This window comes from Bos mutus, chromosome 22, assembly GCF_027580195.1.
Source record: "Bos mutus isolate GX-2022 chromosome 22, NWIPB_WYAK_1.1, whole genome shotgun sequence".
NCBI lineage: Eukaryota > Metazoa > Chordata > Mammalia > Artiodactyla > Bovidae > Bos > Bos mutus.
The window spans coordinates 53,961,443-53,987,275 of NC_091638.1; the positions used below are offsets into that span (position 1 = coordinate 53,961,443).

At 45.1% G+C, this 25,833-nt stretch overlaps 1 protein-coding gene across 2 annotated transcripts in view; it reads right to left on the reverse strand.

Annotated features, from left to right (window-relative positions):
- LARS2 (leucyl-tRNA synthetase 2, mitochondrial) overlaps positions 1 to 25,833 on the reverse strand; it is a 147,133-nt gene that overhangs the window by 88,097 nt on the left and 33,203 nt on the right. For both annotated transcript variants that reach the window (XM_070358886.1, XM_070358885.1), the window contains exons 5-6: positions 24,783 to 24,843; positions 1,965 to 2,054 (exon numbers count right to left, since the gene is read on the reverse strand). In XM_070358886.1, coding sequence (XP_070214987.1) covers positions 1,965 to 2,054; positions 24,783 to 24,843 — 151 coding nt within the window. The remainder of the gene's footprint in view (positions 1 to 1,964; positions 2,055 to 24,782; positions 24,844 to 25,833) is intronic.

The following is a 25,833-nucleotide window of genomic DNA, read 5'->3' on the forward strand; positions in this document are numbered from 1 at the left end:
AGGGGTTGGCAGGTCAAAACTATATTCATAATAATAATAACACAAGGGTAAAACATTCATTCGAAGGGTAAGATAGACCAAAACATTTTAATGTAACGAGGGTGCAAAAAGTTCACTGATATTTAGATTCAACATTGCAACTGACCTTTAAGAAACCATCACTTGTTGAGTTTTGGTATAGTATTAAAGGAGGACATTCATAATTATCTGAAGTGATTATAAAAATACTCTTTTAGCAGGCTTTGTTTATTAGTTCTTCTGGTATTTACCATTATAACTTTATGTAATAAAACTGTACTACTTTAAGTTTGATTACTATCTTCAGACAATTCTGCTGACCCTCTGCCATGTAATATGAGATACTGAGCACGGGCATACAGCCTTCCTCACACAAGACTCCTCTTCTAGTTTCTGCTACCTTTATCTTTAGCTTTAATGGCTACATTTCAACTTAAAAAAAAAATAGACATAAATGTCTAATTCTCCTTCTATGGCTCCTTGTTATGAAATACATAGGGATCATCTCTCACTTGCTTCTACTTCTCTTTCCCCAATTCCACCTCCTGACTTTTGTTAGCTAGATTACTTTTTATGTTGTCAAGGTTTAAGAAAATTCATGTTATCCTGATATTCTAAACTAAGCCTTCTACACGAGTTGCTATACTGATTCTAAAATTTTTTAATTGAAAACATAATGAAATTGATACAGCCACTATGGAGAACAGTATGGAGATTCCTTAAAAAACTAGGAATAAAACCACCATATGACCCAGCAATCCCACTCCTAGGGACATAGCCTGAGGAAACCAAAACTGCAAAAGGCACATGCACCTCGATGTTCACTGCAGCTCTGTTTACAACAGACATGGACATGGAAGCAACTTAGATGTCCATCGACAGATGAAAAAGCAGCTGTGCTACATGTATACAATGGAATATTTTCAGCCATAAAAAGGAACACATCAGAGTCAGTCCCAATGAGGTGGATGAAGCTAGAATCTGTCATACAGAGTGAAGTAAGTCAGAAAGAGAAAAACAAATATCGTATACCAATGCATTATATATGGAATCTAGAAAGATGGTACTTTTGGGCCTATTTGCAGAGCAGCAACGGAGACAGACATAGAGAACAGACTTACGAACAAGGCTGAGCCGGGAGGAAGGAGGGGGTAGGGTGTATGAAGACAGTGACGTGGAAACATGCGCTACCATATGTAAGACAGATAGCCAGCGGGAATGTGCTGTATGACTCAGGGAGCTCAAACCGGGGCTCCGTAACAATCTAGAGCAGTGGGATGGGGAGGGAGGTGGGAGGGATGTTCAAGTGGGAGGGGCAAACCCATGGCTGATTCATGTTGATGTTTGATAGAAACCAACATAATACTGTAAAGCAATTATCCATCGATTAAAAATTAAATACTTTTTTAAAAAAGAAAAGGAGAGAAGACTGAACAAAAAAACCCCATAAAAACCATAATGATTAAAAGCGTATTCTGTTATGATGGGAATGTTTTCTATCTAGACTGTCCAGCACTAGCTACCAGCATCTGAATGTGACTCGTACGACTGAGGACCTGAATTTTTAATACTGTTTTAATCTTAATTACTTTAAATTTCAGCAACCACATGCAGCTAACAGCCATCGTCATATTGGACACTGCAGCTCTAGGCCACGCGAGGATACTATTTCTCTCATTTCCCACCATCTAAGGCTGATCTTACCATGGGGTTTCCAGGCGACTCGTCGTAAAGAATCCACCTGCCAATGCAGGAGATGGAGGAGACGCGGGTTCAAACCCTGGGTGGGGAAGATCCCCTGGAGGAGGAAATGGCAACTCACTCCAGTATTCTTGCCTGGGAAATCCCATGGACAGAGGGGCCTGGTGGGCTACAGTCCACGGGGTCACAAATGGATTGGACACAACTTAGTAACTAAATAATAACAACAACAAACTTTAACTCACCTCCTTTTGATAGGCCAGCCCAGCTTCGTAGAGTTTAATAAAGAGATACTGAGTCCATTTGTAGTAATCCGGTAAACACGTCGTTATTTCCTGCCAAAGAGGGGTAAAATTATGTATGGGCCACTGTAAACATTCCCTCTCCCAACATATGGATCTGCTTTGCAATTCAATTTTGAAAAGCAATCACTCTGCAAAAATATCTATCAATCTATAATATTTTTATCAATTTGTGAAATAAGAGAAGAAGCAATTTATTCTGGGAAGAGAGATGTTATTGAAATGCCGACCTCCTGGGCAACCTTTCCCAGGGCCTGTTTAATGATGAGAAACTCGATGTAAGTCTTCTGCACAGCCCCATGCTTGCAAGTAACAGCTGAATTACACTGTACAGACTTGAGTACTCCCTTTTTTGTCAGCATAAACATATTTGGGGGCCATAGAGCTAATTCATAAATGTAGTTCATTTTGGAAGCAATCACAAAATTCAAGAGGAATATTTGCTAGCTTCGGTACGATCCTCACTGGAAAACAAACCTGTGTTTCTAGATACAACTGGGGCTTGATAGCTCTTTTAGACTCATTATATTCCATTTATCCCATTATGTGAATCACGCTGGAGTCTACTTAGGAAGGCCCATTAGAAACGTTATCAAATAGTGTTCATAAACTTAGTGAAAAACCACCTGGCTTGTATTTCCAAGCTTAAGTTGAACGTTCCCAAAATGTATTTTCTGTCCTGAGAACACATGTGCTATAGAATCTGTAAAATCAGGTTGTTAATTAACCAGCTGATGAGGTTTAATTAATTAATTAACCAATAAGGTTTGCAATTGAGGAAATCAACCAAGCATAAAAACCTCTGCGTCCTCACTGTTTCCTTTCTAGGGCTCTTCTTTCACTGCCAAGGAGAGCTAACAGAGCAACGGATGTAGGGCAGGGGACATTCCAGATGGTTCATCTGTCATGGACGACGGACAGAAGGCATACTTCTATCAGAAGAGCAATCGATCCAGTCTTTCTCCAGATGAGTGAATAAGGAGAGATTCTAAAGCCCAGGAAAGGAGGGTAAGGGCGGCAGCAGCTGAGCAGGGTGGCAGGTGAACTCCTCCTGTCCCCCATGGGTGATGTTTCCCATGGAAGAGTCCTGGGTCCTTTTTTTGTTGTTTTGTAACAATAGCAGAGGAATAACTATCAGAGAACAAATAACTCTGATCACAGGTTCCACTCGCCGCTGCAAGGCAGGGAATGAATAACCAGCCAGTCTAACAACTCTGCCCACACTGTAGCTCGCCCCTGCCAACGCCGGAGCCACACGCACACACAGGCCACACCAGCTCCTGGGGCGCACGGGCATCGAGTCTGAAGAGCATGGGACACAAAGCACTTCACTGACACAGAATCAGACCAGCACACTGTGGGTCTGTTCGTGCCCCCAAACCTCCAGATTCATCCTCATCCCATCATATTTTCCTCACCAGCCTGCCGCCCCCCCGCCTCGCCCCCCGGCCCTGCAAGCTTAGGGCAGAACTCACTTTCCTGATAAGCAACTTAAGAACTTCCATTTCTAACAAAACCTGGGGCAGGGGCTATGTTTGGTCCGTTTCATTTTGCTCATCATGTATGCTCAGGTCTCGAAACAGCAAGGCACCCCCAAATTGATGTTGAACAAAACTAAATAGATATAGGAATGTCAAATCAAATTTGTATCCCTTATGGGAGTTTCATAAACTGAACTCAAGTTACACAGGTCCACAAGATGAACTGGAATAGCAAACAGGGTCGGGGGAAGGGGAAGGCGGTGGAAATATTCCCAGACCTTGTTAGGGTGGATATGCTTTTTAAAACTGTTATCCATTAGAGGTCTAAAGAAACAGGGGAAGCAAATATGACAAAATAATGACAACTGTTACATCTAGTGACTGAGCTCTTTTCTCTGTTTTTCTGTTTATTTAAATTTTTCAAAACAAAATATCAAAATACTCCTAATGAATATGTATGTAGGCACGTATATACATATATATTTCCTCAGCCCCTGGATCTGCTTTCATAGACAGAGAGTAAAAATTACATCGCCATGGAACAGCATGATAATCTTCCCTTAGGTATGTGGTTTGGAAAACTGCTTTTATCTAAAATAGAAAAAAAAGATGATAGATCCAGTCGGTGCAGGGGGGCGGGGGGAAGATCATTATCCAACCAAATATTAGGCTACTTTCAGTTAGATGGGTGACACAGACTGCGGTGTCTTGGGAAGTGTCAGCTCCAAGGTGAGACGGTGGGTAGGAGGTACGGACCCCTCCTTCCACTCTGCCTTCAAGGTTCCATTCCTCCTTCAGCCTGTTTCATATATATTGCATTTCTACACATGTCATTTGAAGAAAAAAAAAAAAAAAAACCACACCCGCTGCTAATAGTACAGCCTGAAAACCACGGCTCCGGGACGGCCATTCTAATCCCAGCAGAACTGCTGCAACACGCAGCTGCCTCACTGGCGCTGTCTCCCCTCCTGAGATGCTGGCGCTTCCTGCCTAGAGGAGGCTGGGGACGTCCTGGGGACAGGAGCGTCGCCCCCACCCATTTGTTCCCACCTGCTGCACACAGGGCCCAGCATGACCCTCAGCACCGCCATTCCACGAAGAACTGCCCGGGCAGACGTCCAGTCTCACAGGAACCATACTAAGTGTGCTGGCTGGGAGCACCCTGCTTGGAAATGCATTTCCTGAAACACCCACAGAACCTTTCTGGAACCTCCCTCCCTCTGCTTTGTTGACTTGAAGGGAAAAAAAGCCAAAAAAATCCAAACAGCTACTTCTAGTCTTCTAATGCCTCATCTCAGTAAAAATCATCAAAGGTATCTTTCTGAAATTAAACTGCTTAAAAGCTTTACCTGTAGTCAACTGGCTAGAAAATGAGACTCTTTTCCCATGTTTTGGGAACTACTCATTTAAAACCCAGCCCTGCAGACGAAGGTCTTCTGGGGGGTCCGCATCCACAGAGATGTGAAAGGGCGCCCTGCCTCTTCCTGGAGCAGCGGGTCTCGATGGGGACACTTGCTCCCCAGATAACGACTGGAGACAGGCAGCATGTGGCAACTGTGGCAGGGCTGTGGCTGGGGGCGTGTTAACGGCATCTGCTGGGCGGAGGCCAGGGATGCTGCCGAAACCCTACAAAGCACAAGACAGCCCCTTGAACAGAAAGTTATCCGGCCCCAAACGTCAATAACGCCAAGGTGAGAAACCCTGCTCGAAGGGTTTCGATCTTCTTAGCTGGAGTCTGTAACCACAGATGGATTAAGAGGAACGAGCAAGCAGTTCTCTGGAGGGTGGTCCATAAAAGCAATCAGATGTCCCTGGCAAAAGTAGAAACGGGCCTAAGCTAGCTTAGGTTTCCCTCTCCCGCTGGGGTGGCCCCATCTCCGCTGAGCACGCAGTGCAGTGCAGGTGGGGCTGCTGCTCGCTGTGGCCACCAGCCCGTCTGCCAATGCTGAGACCGGGCAGAGGGGAGGCCTGGCAAGCGTGGGGAGCCGGCGGACACGGGTTTGAAACTGTTAGGTGTGTGTGATGCTACTCACGGGGAAGGAGTGACTGACTTTACCATCTAAAATTTAAATCACTCAATATGCCTCCGAGTAGCTGTCTGACTTGGGAAAATGGGTAAAAAATTCATGTAATACATTTCCCGTTTAGAGAGGCACCCGGTTGTTCCTGATGCAACACCAGTTTATCCCCACCTGTGAAACAGATGTTGAGCGGACAGGTTTAAAGGTCACCCGCTGGAACCCAGCCGACAGCACCCAGATGCCTGGGCCCAGCCCTGCCTGTCCTCTGAAGGGGAGCCTCTGTCTGGGGGCGGGGGTTCCCAAGCTGTGGATGGCGCCAGCTCGGCTCTCCGCGAGACCACCGGGCCCTCACACGAGGGCTGTTCCCTGTGTCCCAAGGCCCTTTTCTCTCCCGTGCCTTTCTTGCTCTGCTTTCCAAATAAGCCCACCCCCATGCAAAACCATCCTTGTTTTTAAAACAAAAATTCAGGCAATTCAAAGTTATAGCTCTAAAAGCAACTGCAATTCAGCCACACTCCACATATATCTATATAAAGATGTCAACTTTTATAACCCCCTGGGCTCTGCAAAGTGCAATCCAGCTGCCAAGAGACCCAATTTATGCATCTAGAATCTCAACAAGTCTCATTCCGCCACACTGCAGTTTTTACATTCAGCGATACCTGGCTTTTAGCATTAGAAATATTTTGCACATTCACAGCCAAATCCGAGGCCCAGTGGAGAAGGTGACACTCACTCAACATGAACGAGGATCAAAATGTCCTCCCTTGAGGCCGGCCCCCCACACCTCAGTGACTGCACAGATCAATAACCCCGCCGGCCTTGCCGGGACCGCCCTGCACAGTGATTCGACAACGGCCGGAGAAGCCCGAGTCCCAGAGGCCCACCCGACTGTTTCGGAGAGGAAAACAGTGCTTGGTCTGTGAGGGTGACCGGCTCCTGTGGACCTCAGGCTGACCTTCCTTGCTCCAGGAAAAAGAGGGAGAGAGAGGGTGAGCCAAGGGAAAGACAATCCACTCGGCAGCCGTGTGACTGGGTTCCAGTCCTTGCACCGTCATCCGCATGTGGCCACAGTCAAGTGTCCGTGTCCAGGGGAGAGGGGCGACGAGGCCCGTTGGAGGGGCCTCAGGACAAATGTGATGATATGTGTGAAGCACACGCCGGGCACAAGTGAGGGATCGATGGTGCTGCTCCCCTTGCTTGACCCAGAGTGTGTCGTGAAGGAGTGAGGCCGGCTCGGTCACCACATCCCTCTCAGAGGCGGCTGATGCCCTCGTGGGGCTGCTGGACGGGGCGGGAGGGAGAGCAGTGGGCTTGGGTCAGAAGAATCTGCACTCACCATCCCTTACCAAACACTGGCTTTCGGACTGAAAAGAGATTGTGTTCGTGAGGGAGAGACCGAACCACAGGACCCAGACAGGTAAATCCACACAAGATTGCTCCCAGCCGCCTCCGGCGGCAACGCCCACCTCAGGGGGAGGCAGAGAGGTTGCCGCCGACCCCCCTGCAGCTCAGGCAGGACTCAGTTGGGTCTGTGCCTCTTGATCCCACTGCACTTTTGACAGTGACGGGTCCCAGATCACAGAACTACTAACGTCACTCGAGGCCACCGTGCATGTAATTTGCATTGCAAACCTCGGAGTGTTTAGGTCAGCTCTCAGGATTTAAGAAAATGAAACAGACCGAACCAGAGGCAGCATGTTCATCAAGTCGGTCACTGGACGGCCCCGAACACGGGAAAATAAACACGGCAAGAAGGGTGAGCAGCCGCCAGGCATCACCTCCCCGCTCCTCACTCTCACCAGAGCCTTCTGCCTCTGAAACAACCAATCTTGTAAACAGAGGGGATGTGGGTACTCACATTCCTCTTCTGTGCATTTCTGTCACTTGCTCTTTACTGCAACGGATCAAAAGGAAATGGGTGGTAATGGCCTTGCCTTTTATTCCTTCCCACGTTTTTTGAGTTCTGAAGGGGAGGGGCTGTGAAAGCCGAGCACAGCTTAAAGGCTACAGAAACCAGTCTCAGGATTCATACTGTGCCGCTTGGGAGGAAATATACATCCTGCATCAGATGCTCCTCGCTGGTGGCGGTTCAAGGTTCCCGTCCACAGCTCAGTGCACCTGCTGAGTTGGAAGAAGGGGAGTGGGGGAGCGGTGCTCACGAGCAAAATCTGCCGGAAGAGGACGTGTACAACCACCCCCACGCGGAGCCCTCTAATCTTAGAGCTGGCTCTCAAACTTGGTTGCACCTTGAAGAGGACCTTTGAAGGTTGCTGGTGCCTGGGTCTCACCGCACCCACAGAAACTTCATGTGCTGCCAGGGCTGAGAACTATTGCAAAGAGGTTCTTCCCAAATACATCCCCCTGCCAACACTGCCTAAGTGTTTGGGCCTGTCCTGCCCTTGTGTCTTCATGAACTGAATTTAACGAACCAGTCTTCGACAGAAGCTAAGGGCACAATTTAGTCCATACGAGATTTCTAACGAGCCCCTCCCCAGCTGCAGTGTCCTGTGTTAAAAGGGTCTCCCCAGGGTACTGCCTGGATTCAAATCTGCCCTGTGTTCTGCAGCCCCGCCCCAACACAGATCCTCTTCATTCTTTCGGTCAATGTCCACTCTGCCTTCACAAAACAAACAGAAGAAACACCAAGAAATAATCACGTGAAGCCCACCTCCATCCAACAGCCACAGAAACCTGGGTATGTAACTACCTGTGCTCTGCGATCAGCGGTTCAAAAACACCCGACTGTCTGACAGCTCAGCTGTCCTCCCAGAGGAGGCACGGCTCTGGAAGGGGAGCTGCAGAAAGCCCAGAGTGGGCTGGCCCTCCCCTGCGGCTTCACGGAAAAGGAGGGAGGAGGATGGCTAACTTCTCACTTAGAGGCTCCTGAAGGGGCTTCAGGCCAGACAGGGACAGACAGCATGGAGATGGAGCGCTCACTCAGCTCTGCCTCGGAGTCTTAATTAGCAAGTAACAGGACACAATAGTACACGACTCTGTGCTCCCAAACTGCTCCTCCTGCCCTCTGCTCCCTTCCTCTCCCCTCCCACGTCTCTCAGTGGCTGGAGCTGCGAAGCAGGGGCCGTGAGAACTGCTTTACAGGAGGAAACCCCACCTTGAGGGGAGGGAGTGGCCTGCCCGCAGCAGCCCAGCACTGGGTGGCGGAAACAACTGGAACCCAGGACCCTGGGCTCAAAGGGGACCAGGCAGCAAGACAGCACCTTGGTAAGTACATCCGGGCTGTGCCCGGACTGACTCAAATGTGTGCTCCAAGGAGGTCTCGGTAAATCAGGCAGAAGCAACAGGCCAGAGCACTCCTAGATAAAGGAATACCGGCGAGTATTCTGTTAGGAATAACAATGCTCAGTTCCCAGGAGGCTCAGTGGTAAAGAATCTTCCTGCAGTGCAGGAAATGCAGGTTTGATCCTGGGTCAGGAAGATCCCTTGGAGAAGGAAATGGCAACTTGCTCCAGTATCCTTGCCTGGAAAATCCCACGGACACAGAAGCCTGGTGGGCCACAGTCCATGAGGTCACAAGTCAGACACAGCCGAGCATGCAGGCACACAAATATCCTGGGGTCACAAAGGGGCATCCACACGGCCACCCGCAAAGCCCCCGGACAACGTGGTCTGTATCCATATGACCAATTCCGACAACCCTGGCTCCAAAGGCAAGGATGTGGCCTAAACGCAGAACCACCGGGGAGTATAACGGGGGAGGCTGGCTCACTGTCCACAATCCCCGGGGAAGAGGCCCAAGCAGGCCTACTCACTTTCTGAGATGCTGTTACAAGACGGTAAAGGGCCAGGTAGACACCTCTGCCTGTGAGTAAACGAGCAAGAGCGGTGCTGGACTTGGCAAACACTCAGCACACCAACGAGAGGACAGAGGTGACGCCAGGCCCACGGGTGTGCCAGAATCACCCGGCTCCCCTCCACGCAGGGTGCGGGCGGGTCCGTCTGCTGCCCAGGCCACAAGGGCATGAGAGAGCCCATGTGCTCATGCCAAGCATATCCCCATCTTTTAGGACCCAACAGACTTCTTGGCTCTATTATTTAGGTCCCCAGGTTCTATCCACCTTCCTAAACAGGCGGTTGGCAGGGAAAGGGCAGAGGACGGAAGGAGTGAAGGACAGGCAGTCTGAAGCCTGGGCTCGGAGCACTGGATTCAGTCCGTGGGTCTGCTGCGGACTCGCTGTGACCCTGGACCACGACTCATCTCTCTGGGCCTCGAGGACCCAGGAATCTGGAGAGGGTCAGCCTGCCTTTCCAACCCTGGCCCAGTAGGTATACGTGGCAGATGCTCAATAAATCTTCGTTAAAGCAACAAATACCTCAAAATTCAGGACATCAAGTGTCACCAGCGTAAAAAAGAAGAGAAAAAATTAAAGCTTTGAGACAGAGCCCTTGCAAGTTTTCTTAAATGTAACAGGTTTTTAAAAGATTAGAATGTCTTTTTCTCTTCGAACCAGTCTGGCTTATTCATATTAAATGTTGTCAAGTATGGGTTCACATGAGAAATGTCACTCCAATTCATACTGAACAGAGTGTTCTAAGAAACCTGTGTGCAGAAACCTCAAACCTCTAAAGGCAAATGAAGAACCACATATATCTCCATTAGCGACTTCTACAAAATCAAAAACAAATGATGGCTTTTCAAAAGGAGACACGCTTGAGATTAGTGTCTCAGCTCCGTGGTATAACACCGGTTCAGAATTCTGTGTTTCTCCCCATTTAATCCAATCACGGAGAAAACATTCATGAAGGGTCTACAATTACCCTGTCCTTATCCCGAGAGACTTAACAACAACCAGCTGTAGTGATAGAAGACGGAGGTTTAGAGGACAAAATTTCCTCCATCCAACTCAGGGCTCTCTTTGCTCACTCACTCATTGAATTATGCCACAGACATTTATTGAGTCCTGACTGCAGATGGGCCCTGGGTCAGAGAATATGAAGACTCGAGCCACCTACATTAAACCTTTTCAGTCTCTCTTTCCTTAAGCAGTTTCTCTGAACTGTCATTCCCATTCCTATCTCATTCGTTCCCATTTGTCTCTGAGAGAAAAGAGGCAATCCATCACTGCCTCACCTCCCACAGGCATTCCAGAGCACAGCCCTCTCCCCCACCTCTCCTGGTTCTGCTTTATTCCATTCCATTTGCATCTCTCCCAACAACTCTTTGCCACCCACAGACCCAGCCAGGGGTCCCTGTCCTAGGCCACATGGCCACTGCTTCCTCCCTCCTAAACTATTTGCTACTCCCTACCCACTGGCAAAGACCCTGATGCTGGCAAAGAGAAGGTAAAAGGAGAAGAGGGTGGCAGAGGACGAGATGGCTGGATGGCATCACCGACTCAGTGGACGTGAGTTTGAGCAAACTCTGGGAGGTGGTGAAGGATGGGGAAGCCTGGTGTGCTGCAGTCCATGGGGTTGCAAAGAGTCGGACACGACTCAGTGACTGAACAGCAACGACTGCCACTGCCCAGGCTTCTTCAGCCTCACTGTCCCCCTCCTCTCGGCCCCATCCTTCCATGCCTCTTCCTTCAACCATCTGTTCAATTCCATCCTGGCTGAGTTTCTGCCTGTGGCCTCCTTTACCTTCCCGGTTCTCCTCCTTTTTTGCAGAGCTGAGGGAACAGGTGTTAATATTAGAGTAATTAATTAATCATGAACCTAACATTTGTCTAAGAACTCATTTGTATGTAATTATGTTTCTTCATCTCAGGACTAACTTTAGCCTGAAAATGAGCATTTAATGAAAACTGAAAATGACAAATGCTAGACACTCCGCTTTTACAGAGCATGCATTTTATTCTCAAAGGTCTTGTTTTTCAAATCTAGGGCTACAGCTGAATTTTCGTCATTTGAAAGGTTCATGTTCTACGTGCTCTCGAAGCCAATTTAGAGAAGGAGCGTTAAAGAAAAGGAAATCATGGTCTTTGCAGTTTTGAAGACAGCTCACACTGTCTTTCTGAACTGAAATCAGGCTGACCAGTAGGCTCCTCTTTTGCTATTCTCCTGGCCATTATTTCTTGAGCACTGTCAATTTTATGGTAACCTGAAAGCTGTCTCCTGCTACAAACGGCACAAGTTTCTGTAAACTATCCATAATGGGACAAGAAGCAACAATTTGCCTAATTGCTTGGTAACTGTTCTTTGCCAGCTGACAAGAATTTCATCAAGGCAGTCAGACAATAGGGACAGCTTTTCTATCTAGACAGCTGGGAATGGAAAACCCTCCATTCAACTACAGATGAGATGAATGGGTGTGAGTTGTAATTTGTTATCAGTCTACTTGGGCAGAAGCCAGTATTTCAACTATTCATACCAAACCAGCTCTCCACCATTGTTTCATTTTTCCTGGGAGGAAAAGAACATTAATTTTATCTGCAATACACTTGAAAATTTCAGGATCAACAGGGCAGTGTCCTCTGAAAGATATTTTTGAGAAGTGAGTTCTCTAGGTTTCCTGAATAATGAGAAGGCTATTTGTTAGAGACGGGCATGGGTCCAGACGAAATATCAATTCATCAATTCCTTGGATGCACAGTGACAGTGGTGTCCAAGATGAGCTGTTCTGCTGCTTGCGAGCTCTATAAGCGACGAGTAGTAGAAACCCATCACAGCCTAAAAGATGTCATATGTGACACAATGTAGCCCAGTGATGTTTAAGGGAAGGACTAGGGGCAGGGAAGTGCAGACCAGAATCTCACAGGAAGAAGGGCGGATTTAAACCTATATATGCCACCTTCTTCTGGGGAGATGGAACAGATGCACTTTTCCCTGTTCCTTCCACTAAGTACAGCTAAAAATCTTAGGGAACGTTTTATATATATATATATATGTGTGTGTGTGTGTATGTATGTATAAAGCAAGCACAGACTTGGATAAATTGAGAAGAGAAGGCAGGCTAATTAGAGACCTCAGCACCTGAGGAATGACACACTGGTGAGTTTCATAGATTTTCTTTATGCCTCATAAGTCCCAGAATTGGAGCTAACAAAGCCAGTAAACCAGAAATGCCAAGGAGTACAGACAAAAAAAAATAAAAAAGAAGAAAGAAAAGCCCGTTTCCTTTAGCCAAAGTACCATGAAAGGGACAGCCTAATGAGAGAAAATTTAGACAATTACTGCTCCATCCTACTCAACACCACAGGAAAAAATGACAGCCCTATGCCCACCAGGAAGTGGTTAATAGAGGGTCTAGACTTACAAGCCTGGGGGGCCAAAAACAAGGGAGCCCAGTCTCTCTGCATCAGGGCGGTGTCCGAGGAGGTGGAGTGGAAAACTGGGCTCTCCTACTCCTGCTGGACACCAAGCTTTTATATACAGGACAGATAAATAACAAGGTCCTACTGCATAGCACAAAGAAACTACGTTCAATATCCTATGATATATATAAAAAGAGAAGGCATATATATATATATAATTGAATCACTTCTCTGTCAACAGAAACTAACACAACATTGGAAATCAACTTAAATAAAAATAAAATCCAAGTTAAAAGGGGGGCGGGGAGCCTTGGCAGTGTCAGTGGAGACCACAGCGGTGGGGAAAGGGGGTCTGGACTTCGACCCCAACCAGCAGTAATGAGGTGCCCCTCTGTCTCTCTGATGGGCCAGTGTCAGAGGAGTTCAAACAGAGAGTCAGGGAGTTCATTCTTGCTCCATAAACACTGTCTGATGAGCCTCCGGGATGGTGACATGCAGGAAGGTGGCCTGCATGGTCACAGGGACATGCAGTGGGCATCCCAGGTGGTACTCACCCAAGGTCCACCTTGGCAAGGCCCAGCACCAACATGCACTGGGACAGAAGATTCTGCTTGAGACCCTCCTGGGCCCCATCCTCTGTACTTCTTCCAATGGCTGTTCATCTTGATGTCCTTGGTAATAAATTGGTACTCTAATAAGTAGCAGACGGGTTTCCTGAATTCTGTGAAATTTGTGAACTCTTGCTAGCGAATTAATCAAGGAGGGGTTGTGGAAACCTCTGACTTAGAGTCAGCTGGTCAGAAGCCGAGGTAACAACCTGGACTTGTGAGTGGAATCAGAAGTGGGGGCAGGGGGACTGTCTCGTAGGGCTCAGCGTGTAACCTCTGGGGTCGGACACCATCTTCACGCACATCTGGAGTCAGACGTGAGGCTGGTGTTGCAGAGTACTGAGAGTGTGGGGGACACACAGGAGTGTGGTTTTCCTCTAGAAAAATCATACAGAGAACATTCTCTGATCATAATGCTGAGTTTAAAAACGTTGAGTAGTGAGTCCATTTATGTAACTATGAGAAACTCTGGTAGGTGGTGAAGCTGGCAACAAGGCAGGGATGACCGTGAATGTCAGAGCAGTAGCTCCACATGCTGCTGGCAGTGGGGAGAGACAGAGCACCGACTGGGAAAGGGCCCCCAAAGAGCTTCTGGGTGCTGCCAAGTTTTATTTCTTAACCTAGGTGGTGGTTGGTTGCACTTCCGATAAAGCGTTAAGTTTTATGTACATGCTTTATGCTCTAGTCTATCCACGTCTAACATTTCACAAAGAAATAAGTTATAAAAATAATACTGTATTTGCAAAAACATTGCCTATTTTTTTTTTAAATTGTGTTTTTATTATTCATTTATGCTCTGCCACATGTCAGAAAAAACTAATGGTAGGTCTTATTGTGATTCCTACCTAATAAGGTTTGGGAGTACGATCATTCCTAAGGTCCTTTTTTTTCTGAAGAGAAAAACAAAACCACAGACATACTGCATCAGGGTGGGACCCAGAAATCTGTGCTTTAACAAGCCCTCTTGGTGATTCTGAAGCTTGCCAATGTTTGAGAACCACTGGTCAAAGTACACACATAAATTAACCTCGTTATTTTCATGGAGTAACAACTTTATCTTCAAGGCCTTGTGGATACTGCCTCCCAGTGCGCACAGAGCACCTCGTGTTGTACACCTACAGGCACCCATCCGGTCAAAAGCTGTACTGGCTGTCATGCAGAACTGACCTGGATATCTGGTTCAGCCATGGCGAAGAGGTTTGCACTCTTATTTTCTAAAGTATTTGAGGAGTGAGCTAATCTCTTTAATAACAGTAAGAACCTGAGGCTCAGAGGGTAACAGATCACACCCATCCTGTGTGAACAGCAAGGCCCATCACCAAAGCCCAGGCCTCCGGGATGAGTGTCCAAGATCCCATCTCCTAGAAGCATTTAACGAGCATGCAATTGGGAAATTCTATTCCATGAGCCAAAGCATGCATCCTTCATAGGGCTCATGACCACAAATGGGCATGAGGATAAACAAAGTATTCCCTGCTGCCCCAGGACATCTCCTTCTTCAGTTAGGGCTGAGGAGTCCAAGAACGTTATCCTGGCTGAAGCAACCAAAAGCTTCCCCTACCATGTTTTAGGCTGGCAAGTACTGAGCTGGCACAGAAGTGCATGGGGTCGGCCGCACGTGTGCGAGGTATTGGTGAGACAAGGTGACAATTCTGAACACTAACCCTTACGCATCAGCACCGGGCTTCCCCGAAATGAAAGCACTCTAGACAAACTGCCAGTTCATCTCAGGTAAAACAAAGGTATTGCCTCTTCCCTCCCGGTCAACAGAAGAACATTTGGAAGAAGGTTAATTTTTTGATTTTGAGGGACAGCAAGTAATCCAGACCCAGAGATCTACCAGACAAATGGCTTCACTTCTGGAATGATCTGAAGGAGGACTCAGAGAGTCAAACACTTCGAGGCCCGGTTGCACGTTGTCAAGGCAACCAGAGCTCTAAGCTTTCACAACTGGCATCTTCCCAACCAGGTTTTCAGGCGATCACTTGCCCTAAGTTCTTTTTGTTTTAAGCCAATCTTTAAATTCTTTTAAAATAAAAACTGTGAAAAATGTATCTTTCTATTATCCTAGAAACCTCATTCTTTCCTGGAGTTTAATCCCTCCTGTCAAATGTCTAGTTCTCTCTGTAAATAAAATTCCAAGGTAGTCAGGCCCTTGAGGCAGTAATAGTTTTCACTTTGTAATCATACAAAGCATGCTGTCTTTGAAAATAAACTCATGCAGCTATGGTCCAAAGAACTTGTGTGTTTTAGATGAAAAGACAGTACTGGTTCCAAACCATGATAATGACAGGAGGGTGGGGAAGAAAAGGCTAAAGAAAGGCCAGCAGAAGTGCAGGCAAACCCCGGGAGAAAGAAATACGGATATGACAACCAGGGAAAGCAGCACAATGCCTGGCATTCGCTGATTTTATGGCATTATTGTTAATTGTTGTAGGTGTGATAATGGAAGCGTGAAGAAGGAGGGAGGGAGGGAGAAGGAAAGACTGAGCCTTCATCTTCTAGTGATGTACAGTGACTCTTTTCAGATGAGGTTATGTGACGTCTGGGGCTTGTCGCAAAATAATTCAGAGCACAGGGGTATAGATGAAACAAGACTGGTCACGTAGCAGCAGCTGTTGGCGATGGGTGATGAGTCTTTGGGGGTTGTCTGTGCTATTCTCACTTTTAGTGTAGGTTACACATTTTTCATAATAATACAATTATTAATTAAAAAAAAGGCAGAAGACAGAAGACAAGAGGAAAAGGAAAGCAAGTAAGTCAAGGCAAATGGATGAGGACAAGGAATAGAAAGAGGACAAGGAAAGGGAAGAAAGAGAGAAAGAGACAAACAAGCACTGAGATGCATGCACGTGGTGGAGATGCCATGAACGCCTCCGTAGCCCCCAGAATTTATGGAGGCTGGGCAGCATGGATGGATAAAACCTGGAAAACTTCAATGTCAGAAAAGCCAGTCCCAGCAAAAATTCTGAGAGAGCCAGTTCTGACGTGTCTCTTCCACCACCCCAGGATAACCACACTCCGTGTCGGCCAACATAGCCTTCAGGGAACCTGGCAGTGGGAGGGGGCCCATTTTGAACTTGTGTCAATGGCTGGGGGCAGTAATCCCTGATTCCAATGGTACTGCTGGTGAATCCACCCGTCTTATTACCAGGCACCAACGTGTATGGAAGACAGAACATAGAAACGTGGCAAGAAATCAAACCTAGGAACTTAACATTCAGTGACAGATGGGGCTTCCCTGGTGGCTCAGTGGTGAGGAGTCTGCCTGCCAACTCAGGAGCCACGGGTTCGATCTGTAATCCAGGAAGATCCCAGATGCTGCAGAGCAACTAAACCTGTGCGCCATGACTACTGAGCCTGTGCTCTACAGCCCGGGAGCTGCAACTACCGAAGCCCACACACCCTAGGGCCCGTGCCCTGAAACAGAAGTCACTGCAATGAGAAGCTTGCTCAACACAACTAGAGTAGCCCCCACTCGCCACAACTGGAGAAGAGTGCTCGAAGCTATGAAGACCCAGCACAGCCAAAAATAAATAAATAAAATTAAAATCCAATGAAAATCACTGCTCGTAAAATAAAAGCTCGTAAGAGCTCCACAGTAAAGAAACTCTGCAAAGAGTCAATTCTTGATTACTCCAGTAAAGGAGACAAGTTAATCCAAACGTCATTGATGCCCAGTCCTGTGTTTCCATTTTGTTTGATGCTACATTGAAGGATGAGTGTTTGGGGATTGCTCAGCAAACACTATAAACAACGAGTTAATAAAACTCTGCTTTCACAGCTTCCACAGGCATTACTTTGAGTCCTATCTGGTTGGAACTTTTTTTTTTCTCTCTACATATGCTGGTTTTGAAGGGAACTCCTAGGAACTGCTCCCCAAATGATTATCCAGATGATTTCTGCTAAAAATCAGGCCCCAGAGCCTACTCCAATCAAAACACAGCTAATGCCTGGTCCAGAACCAGCTTCAGGCACCAGAGCACTGGTGGGAAGGCACAGGGTCAAAGTCAGAGACAGACGTGCCTCAGTGAGCCACACCACACAGCGTAGAAGCTAATAGCGTCACATCCCAAGGAACTCACGGGGCCATCCCGAGCACCAGTGCACGATCACCAAGGCCACAACCTGAAGCCATGAAAACAGAACGCAGGTCACACCTTCTCCACAAAGGCTGCTGATGAGTCCACAAAGTGCATGCTCCACACACACAAAAACGTGTCTGATCTCTCTCACTGCACGGTTTGGAATTTTATCTCCTCTTTCCTCTTCCTGTAGGAGATGTTTAGCTGTTCAAATTCAGCTTTCAGTTTCTTCCTTTCCCAATCAAGATGATAGAAGCTGTTTGGGGAATAACATCTGATAAAGTGAAACACAGTGCTGAACTAAAAAGCACCATGAGATTATTGTTCTGGCTCACCACAAAAGTATTAATCTCAGAAATGCATACTTTTTTTCTTTTAATTCAGAGAATCAAGCATTTGCTGTAAGAAAGATGAGAAGGCAGCTCCAGAGCTGGACCATTCCTACAGGGATCCCCATCCAGGCAGAGGGAGGGAGGATGAGACCATGACCCAGGTTTTCTCCACCTGGGGGAGGAAGAGAAGGTTTCTGAGCCATCTAATTTTTTAAATATTCTGTTGACTGTCAACTAGCCATCTACTCAGTTCAGTTCAGTCACTCAGTCGTGTCCGACTCTTCGCAACCCCATGAAGCGCAGCACGCCAGGCCTCCCTATCCATCATCAACTCCTGGAATTTACACAAACTCATGTCCACTGAGTTGGTGATGCCATCCAACCATCTCATCCTCTGTCTTCCCCTCCTCCTCTTGCCCTCAATCTTTCCCAGCATCAGGGTCTTTTCAAATGAGTCAACTCTTCGCATCAGGTGGCCAAAGTATTGGTATTTCAGCTTTAATATCAGTCCTTCCAATGAACACCCAGGACTGATCTCCTTGAGGATGGACTGGTTGGATCTCCTTGCGGTCCAAGGGACTCTCAAGAGTCTTCCCCAACACCACAGTTCAAAAGCATCAATTCTTCGGTGCTCAGCCTTCTTTATAGTCCAACTCTCACATCCACACATGCCACCTAATTAAGTACCCAGTTTTTATGAGATGTTAGGATTGTTATTTGCAAAGGGCACAGATTTACCCCATCAATTATAAATAAACTCTTCCTCTGCCTCCTCACTCTGCTGCTCTGTATGATCCATCAGAATGTAAAAGTTTCATTAAAAAGCACTGGTGGATTTCTGGGAAAAAGGGTATCAAGAATGCATGTATCTAAAAGATTCGCAGAGAAAAGTTAATATGTCTCACTATGATTATAAATTTTCTTCTTTTTCCTTATATTTCTTCTGATTTTTGCTTTATGTATCTTTGTTTCTTTGTTGTTAGGTGTCCTAATGGTTTACAATGTCTATCTTCTTTGTGAATTGTACCTTTTATCATTAAAAATATTCACCTTTGTTTAGTTTTTTAAAAACAAATAAACTAAAAAAAGAAAAAGGGCGCATGTACCTAGAGTTGTTTCCATTACTCCCATTAAAATGACCATCTTGGGGGGATTTCCCTGTGGCTCAGTGGTAAAGAATCTGCCTGCCAGTGCAGGAGACACAGTTGAGTTCCCAGGTCAGGAAGATCCCACATGTCGCAGAGCAACGAAGCCCATGTGGCACAGCTGCTGAGTCTGTGTTCCAGAGCCTGGGAGCCGCAACAACTGACGCCCATGCTCCACAACAAGAGAAGCCATCCCAAGAAGAAGCCTCCGCACCGCCACAACGGGTAGCCCCCTCTCACTGCAAGTAGACAAAAAGTCCGCACAGCAACGAAGACCCAGCACAGCCAAAAACAAAGAAAGACAGAAAACCATAATTATTTTAAAAAATGCCCAGGAGAATGTAAAGATGGAGGCTGAAGGAACTGCACCAGTACAGGAAATAACAGAGGTGCCACTGACATCCCAGAAACATCAAGGAAGCTCGGCCAATGGGATTAAGCTGAAGACAAACACCGTACGCCGAACAGCACCTTCCCCTCTTAAAGCCAGACTGGGTTCTGAGAAGCAGGGCTCTGGCACCCCTTACTTGAAAGGGCAAGTCCAGAGGGGAGAATGGGCAATGGAATAGGTGGAAAGCCCACAGACTGGACACCCCAGGCTGTAGGGCCTCAGAAGTGGATAAAGCAGTCATGGTCACGGGCACCTGTGACCGCAGCTCACACCCGGGTAAAGATCAGAGCAAAGAGAAAGACGTCCCAGGAGCTATGGGTCCCCTGAGCCCCGAGAGAAATAAAGGAGGCAGAGAGAATGACCAGAGCTTCCACTCTGCTACCCTCAAGCTGATGGATCTCTGAACTGATACACAAGTCCACCTCACTCAGGAAACAGGCGAAAAAATCCACAAGGGGTCCAAGAAAAGATTCTGAAACAAACAAGGAGAGTACAGCATTTCAAACTTGTGAAAAGGTTTATTACAAGAAGCAAAAGATAAATTTTCAAGAGCATCGCCTTGCATTCTCAAGAAATTTTCTGAACATACGTGGTCTGTGAAATGAGATAAGATAGCAAAATAGGAAGAAAAGAAATGTATCTGGCCAAGAGGCTTCAGAAAGAGAATGGGAACTGAACGAGATGAGGAAAACTGAGAATTAATCTAAAAATACAATAGCAGAATTATTATTGGCATTAGAAACCACACAAAGCAGCCCTGATTCAATAGGAACTGAATCAGTGATGTGGAAAGCAAACAGGAGACGTTCTCCCAAAAGGTAGAGGAGAACAAAGGGACCAAAATCATGAGAGAGGTGGTGAAAACAATGGCAGACAGTGAACAGAGCACACGCTGAGTCGGTGTTCTTGAGAAAAGAGTCTAGAAAACTGCCAGAAGGAAAGACTCATCCCGCAGATCAAAAGTGGGCACTAGGCAACAGGCAAGTTAAAAGTGAAAGGACGGAAGAGACACTCTGAGGAAAGTCTAAAAAATTGTTTCTGGCAAAAGCAGGGAAAAAAGGAGTCCAACAGCACCAGAATGAGAGCAGAAAGATCTCTATGTTACAGAGAGATGACCTGGGCTGGCCTTAGATTTCTCTATCAGCAGACAATGGGCAGATTGTAGTGGTTCCATAAATCGACATGTGATAAAATTGCACAGAATTCCTCCTCCTCCTCATACATACATACACAGGTACACACACTGTGTGTACATATAAAAACTGGTGAAGTCTGAGTAAGACTTGTACTCTAGTTAATAGCATTATGCCAATGTTAATTTCTTGGTTTGATATTACACTGTAGTTGTTTAAAGTGATATCATTGGGAAAAGCCGGTGCAGGGTTCATAGGATCTCTCTATACTGTCTTGGCAACGTCCTTTGAGTCTATAATTTTTAAGACAGTAGATCAAGGATCAAGGTCTCCTAAAGAAATTTGAAAGAAAAAAGAATGATACCCCAATAAGTTGCTGCTCATAGGTGAAAGCAATGAAAAGTCATTCTCTGTTATGAAAATAGTATGCAATATCAGAAGACTCAAAGCAAGAGCGAAAACACCTAAACATTTTTTCACAGATCCAGATTTTGCAAATGGGCAATCATGCTCTGTAAGGTCTACTGATGAGCACTGAAGCTAGCCAAGGATCATTCAGTTTCAGTAATTGTTATGGATATTATTTTAAAACGAAAAGCAAAGATCTACATTTCTATGTTAAGAAGTGATACGTGATAAGAAAAATTACAACAAGAAGAAATTAGGCCCCAAATCTCAGAATATACCCCCAAAAGCCTCGGAAAACAGATTCAGAAAATGGAAAGTGTATCTACCAGCTAATCTCCTTACCTTACATGGGAAGGAAAAACATTCATACTGTTCTATTTTTTATGTTGATACTGCTAAACACATTCTTTTTTTAAAAAAAGACACATAAAGGTATCGTTTAGAAGAATAAAGAATTGATATACTAGTTATAAAAATAAATACAAATAGCTTACACTTGGCTGTTAAAGACTCTAGATTAGCCAAAAGATGGTTTCTCTCATACGCTTTGTCCATCTTTTAATTTTTTAAATGAACTGCATATATATGTGGTGCATCAAAAGAATTCAACAACTAAAGGATAAAAATGCTTTTAAATGGGCAGAATACATCACGGAAACAAAGACACAAGACAGGAGGAATGGCACTGTCAAAATCAGACCTTAAGGAAAAACCTGTTACCAGACAGTAAAGCCAATTATAAAGCAACTGTAACTAAAAATAGTTTAGTACTGACACAGTAATCAATGGATCAAAGGAACAGAAACAGAACCTAGTGTATAATAATAGTGTAAAAGATCATGACTATAACAAAGGTAGCCTTTCAAATCAATGAGGAAAAGACTGTTTGAAAATAAAAGAAACAACTGCTTATTCAGAAAAAGTAGGAATTCCTCAGCTCAATTCCAGTTAAGTGCAAAAATTAAAAATTAATTGGGATATACATGTATTTATCTGTCTGAAAGGTCTTTCCTAGAAAATATTTGTGTGCTAACAATAATCCCACGCGTGTCATGTCGCCTCAGTCTAGTTCGACTCTTCGCAACCCCATGGACTGCAGCCTGCCAGGCTCCTCTGCCCACGGGATTCTCCAGGCAAGAACCCTGCAGTGTGTTCCCATGCCCTCCTCCAGGGCATCTTCCCGACCCAGGGATTGAACCCGTGCCTCTTAAGTCTCCAGCATCGCCAGGAGGTTCTTTACCACTAGCACCACCTGGGAAGCATGTGAGGCAAATGATAAATTGAGGGAAAATATTTGTAACAAAATGAAAATTACTAAGAGAAGGACAAACGCCATCTACCTGTACAGACAAAAGACATGGTTAGATCATTCCTACACACATCCCCCAAATTCAAACATTCATTAAAAGCATGAAAAAAACTCATTATCACTAGTAATAAAAGAAGTACAGATGAAAATAACTGATAACTTGGGAAGGTAAAAATGTATGACCTTTATGGAGAATAATTTGGCAACAGCAAAGTAACATAAGCAAATTATATCTTTAACTATCTTTAAATTCAAGTACCATAAGCTTTAAACTTGTTCATGGATTTTTGAGGATTCATACTAAGGAAACAAAACATGTGCACTAAGGAATCTGCTCCAAGTGTTAGGGGGTGAACACACCAGTCATAAATCAGCCAGGGGACGTGCCCAGCCCCGCCGCTTGGGTGACCGGCAGTAAAATGCCGTCAGCAGAAATGTCCACGTTTTAGAGCTTTCTAGAGATCTCAAGGGAGAATTATGGGTGCCTGGCCCATGGGATTGTTCAGTAACTATTAGACAGCGATAGCAGCAGTGGTGACATTCCTCTACAACTCTTCCAGGCTCAAAATCCCTTATCTGAAACGCTTGTGGTCAAACTGTGCTTCAAAACTAAGACCTTTCTGGGTATGAGAGACAACAGTATATTTACCTAACTAGGTCTGGGAGAGCACCTGGTAATCAATCACAGTACTATTCCTAGAGTAAAACATACACGAACATTCATTTTAAGGGAGATAAACATTAGTTTAGGTCAGGTTTTGCAGTCAAATGAATTATGAAAAAACGTTCCACTTTTAGAGCTTTCTGGACTTCAGATTTTTACAAGAGGGATTGAGAATTTGTACTTACAATAGACAAACATTAGAATCTATCTAAATGCATGATAATCCACCTGCTAATGCAAGAGACGTAGGTTCAATCCCTGGGTCGGGAAGGTACTCTGGAGTAGGAAATGGCAATTCACTTGAATATTCTTGCCTGGGAAATCCCATGGACACAGGAGCCTGGAGGGCTACAGTCTAACACAAGGGGTAGGTTACCTAAATTATGATATATTCATACAATGGAAAACTATATAGTTATAAAAAGTCACTTTTCCCAAAGACTATTTAATAAATTGGAAAAATGTTCATGAACAGCAGGTTAAAAAAAAAAAAAGCAAAATAAAAAACATGATTTATGAATTCTATTTTGCAAAAGTAAATTACATAGATATTTATAATTCCAGAATAAAAGACTACGAGGAGCCATACGATGATGTTGAATTAATCACACTGACTTAAGTTCTTCTTTATACTTTTCTGTGTTTTCTAATCTTCTAGGATAATCTGGAAAACAACCCATTAGTTTTTGAACCATTTGTGGTTGCTGTTCCTGTGTAGGACTAGCCTAGTTCTCATCCTAGAGGGTTAACAAGCCCATCTCTGCCCTCAAGGAATCTACCAACACATCTCTGGAGAGCTCAGGGCATTACTCAATTCTCTCCACAGTAGAAACATTTCATTCTCTACCAGCACTTCCCCACTGGCTCCTCAGGACAACCTGAGTCAGGCACCAGGACTTTTTCACACCTCCACCAAACAAAACCCTGGTGACCTTGCAAGTTAGTGATAAAAATGGCATCAGTGCTGCAATAAGAACTTAATTCAGCCCATGAACTCATCTAAAGAAGCTGAAAAAAACAGACAAAAGCAGGGACTGTTTAAATGTGTTTGATTTTCACTCTTTTTCACTGTACTCATCAAACTGCAATCTTTAAAAAATCGTGGGGGAGGAGAAGACGATCATACTTCAGTTTTTCCCAGGTGCTTCTCATGAGTAAAAACGATGTGAACTTGAATTTGACAGACCCAGCAATGAAAAGCATTGTGAAGTAAATGGGACATTAAAAGCGATCACAGCATTGGTTCATGGAGAGGACGAGCAGGAGTCCACCTGACCTAACAGACAACGCATCAGTGTCTAACCGGGAGTCTTTGGCCACTGCTTTTTTTTTTTATTCTTTTACATCTTTTTTTAAATTAATTAATTAATTTTAATTGGAGGCTGATTACTGGCCACTGCTTTGAAGGGTTCAGCCGCATTTAGCCTGGGTGTTCCTAACACCAGAGTGGTCTTCACAGAACTCCTCCCAGGTCTGGAATTCTCCAGGGGTTTAATACACAGTTTGAAAGCATTTTATACCAAAAGGCTATTTATCATGAACCTCAGTTCCAAGTGGGACAAAAGAGATAAATGATCCATCGACCTACACCTAATCACCTAAAGGGACCACATGGGTTGATATTTAATCACTTACATAGATTTCAATAGTCTTTTTGAACTATTGCTGACAATAGGAGCAATCCTTGTGCAGAGCTTTTTCCACACATATAAATCACAGCCAACTGGGAAGTTAAATAAGAAGTTAACTCTCTTAGCTCAATCCCTGAGAAAATTACTTGTCTGCAGACAAATTATCCACTGGGGATGCTTCTTCATCTGTGGCGCGCTAATCCTCCCTGCCTGCTTTCTGCCACCCTCCTTTCCCTCCTCTCGACAAGAAGAGAAGGAAGAGAAAGTAAATGAGCACAGTCCCCTGTCCACTCAGGATTGCGGTTAAAATAAAGACCTTCTGGGAGAAAGGTGACTTACCCTGTCCCAGCTGAAACACAGGCCCAGTTGATCAAGCTGTCTCCTCATGTGTCTAATATTACTGTGAAACGAACGGAAGAGGGTTTGGATTTTAGAAACAGGAAAAGCCGTAAGCAGATGACACTCTGAGATTGTGAAAAGGAGACTGGAAAAGTCTAGATGTTTCAAAGGGCTTTCAGTGTTGTTTTGCTCTGGCCAAAAAGAAAAAAAGTTAATCACTAAGAACCAACAAAAATATCTGCTTAGTAGAAGATAGCCATTCTTTGGAAGCTTGCAAAATCTACTAAAAACCATGACAGTCTTTGCTCCTGGGGACTGGCCTTTTCCTTGGGCATTCAGAAAGGCAGCCCTTTCGATTTTTGCACTTCTGGCACATCCATATGCCTGGATCCTGCACAAATTCAGGCCAAGCATTTACAAATTTAAAAGCACCTGAAAAAAAATCTTAACATAAAAATTTCAGAAATCCAGGAGAAATCACACAGGCCTTTGTCAATCAAAACCTGAAAACTGAACCTCTAAAAACTGGAAAAGAGGAGAGAAGTATATAAACCAATTTTAGCATAAAATAAGAAAATAGGAAATATTCTTTTTTAATTAAAAACATTGTAACCTTTTTTATTGAAGTATAATTTACAACACTGTATTAGTTTTAGGTATATAGGAAAGTGATTCAGTCAAACATACATATTTTCCAGATTATTTTCCATAATACGTTATTACAAGACATTGAGTATAGTTCCCTGGGCTATACAATAGGTCCCTGATGCTTATCTATTTTATATACAGTAATAAATATGTTAATCCTAAACCCCTAATTTATTCCCCCTTGCCCTCCACCATAAAGGTATTCCCTGTAGCTCAAACGGTAAAGAATCTGCCTACAATGCAAGAGACCTAGGTTCTATCTCTGGGTTGGGAAGATCCTCTGGAGAAGGGAATGGCAATCCACTCCAGTATTCTTGCCTGGAGAATCCCATAGACAGAGGAGCCTGGAGGGCTACAGTCCATGGGGTCCCAGAGAAGGTCGCAGAGAGGAGAAGGACACAAC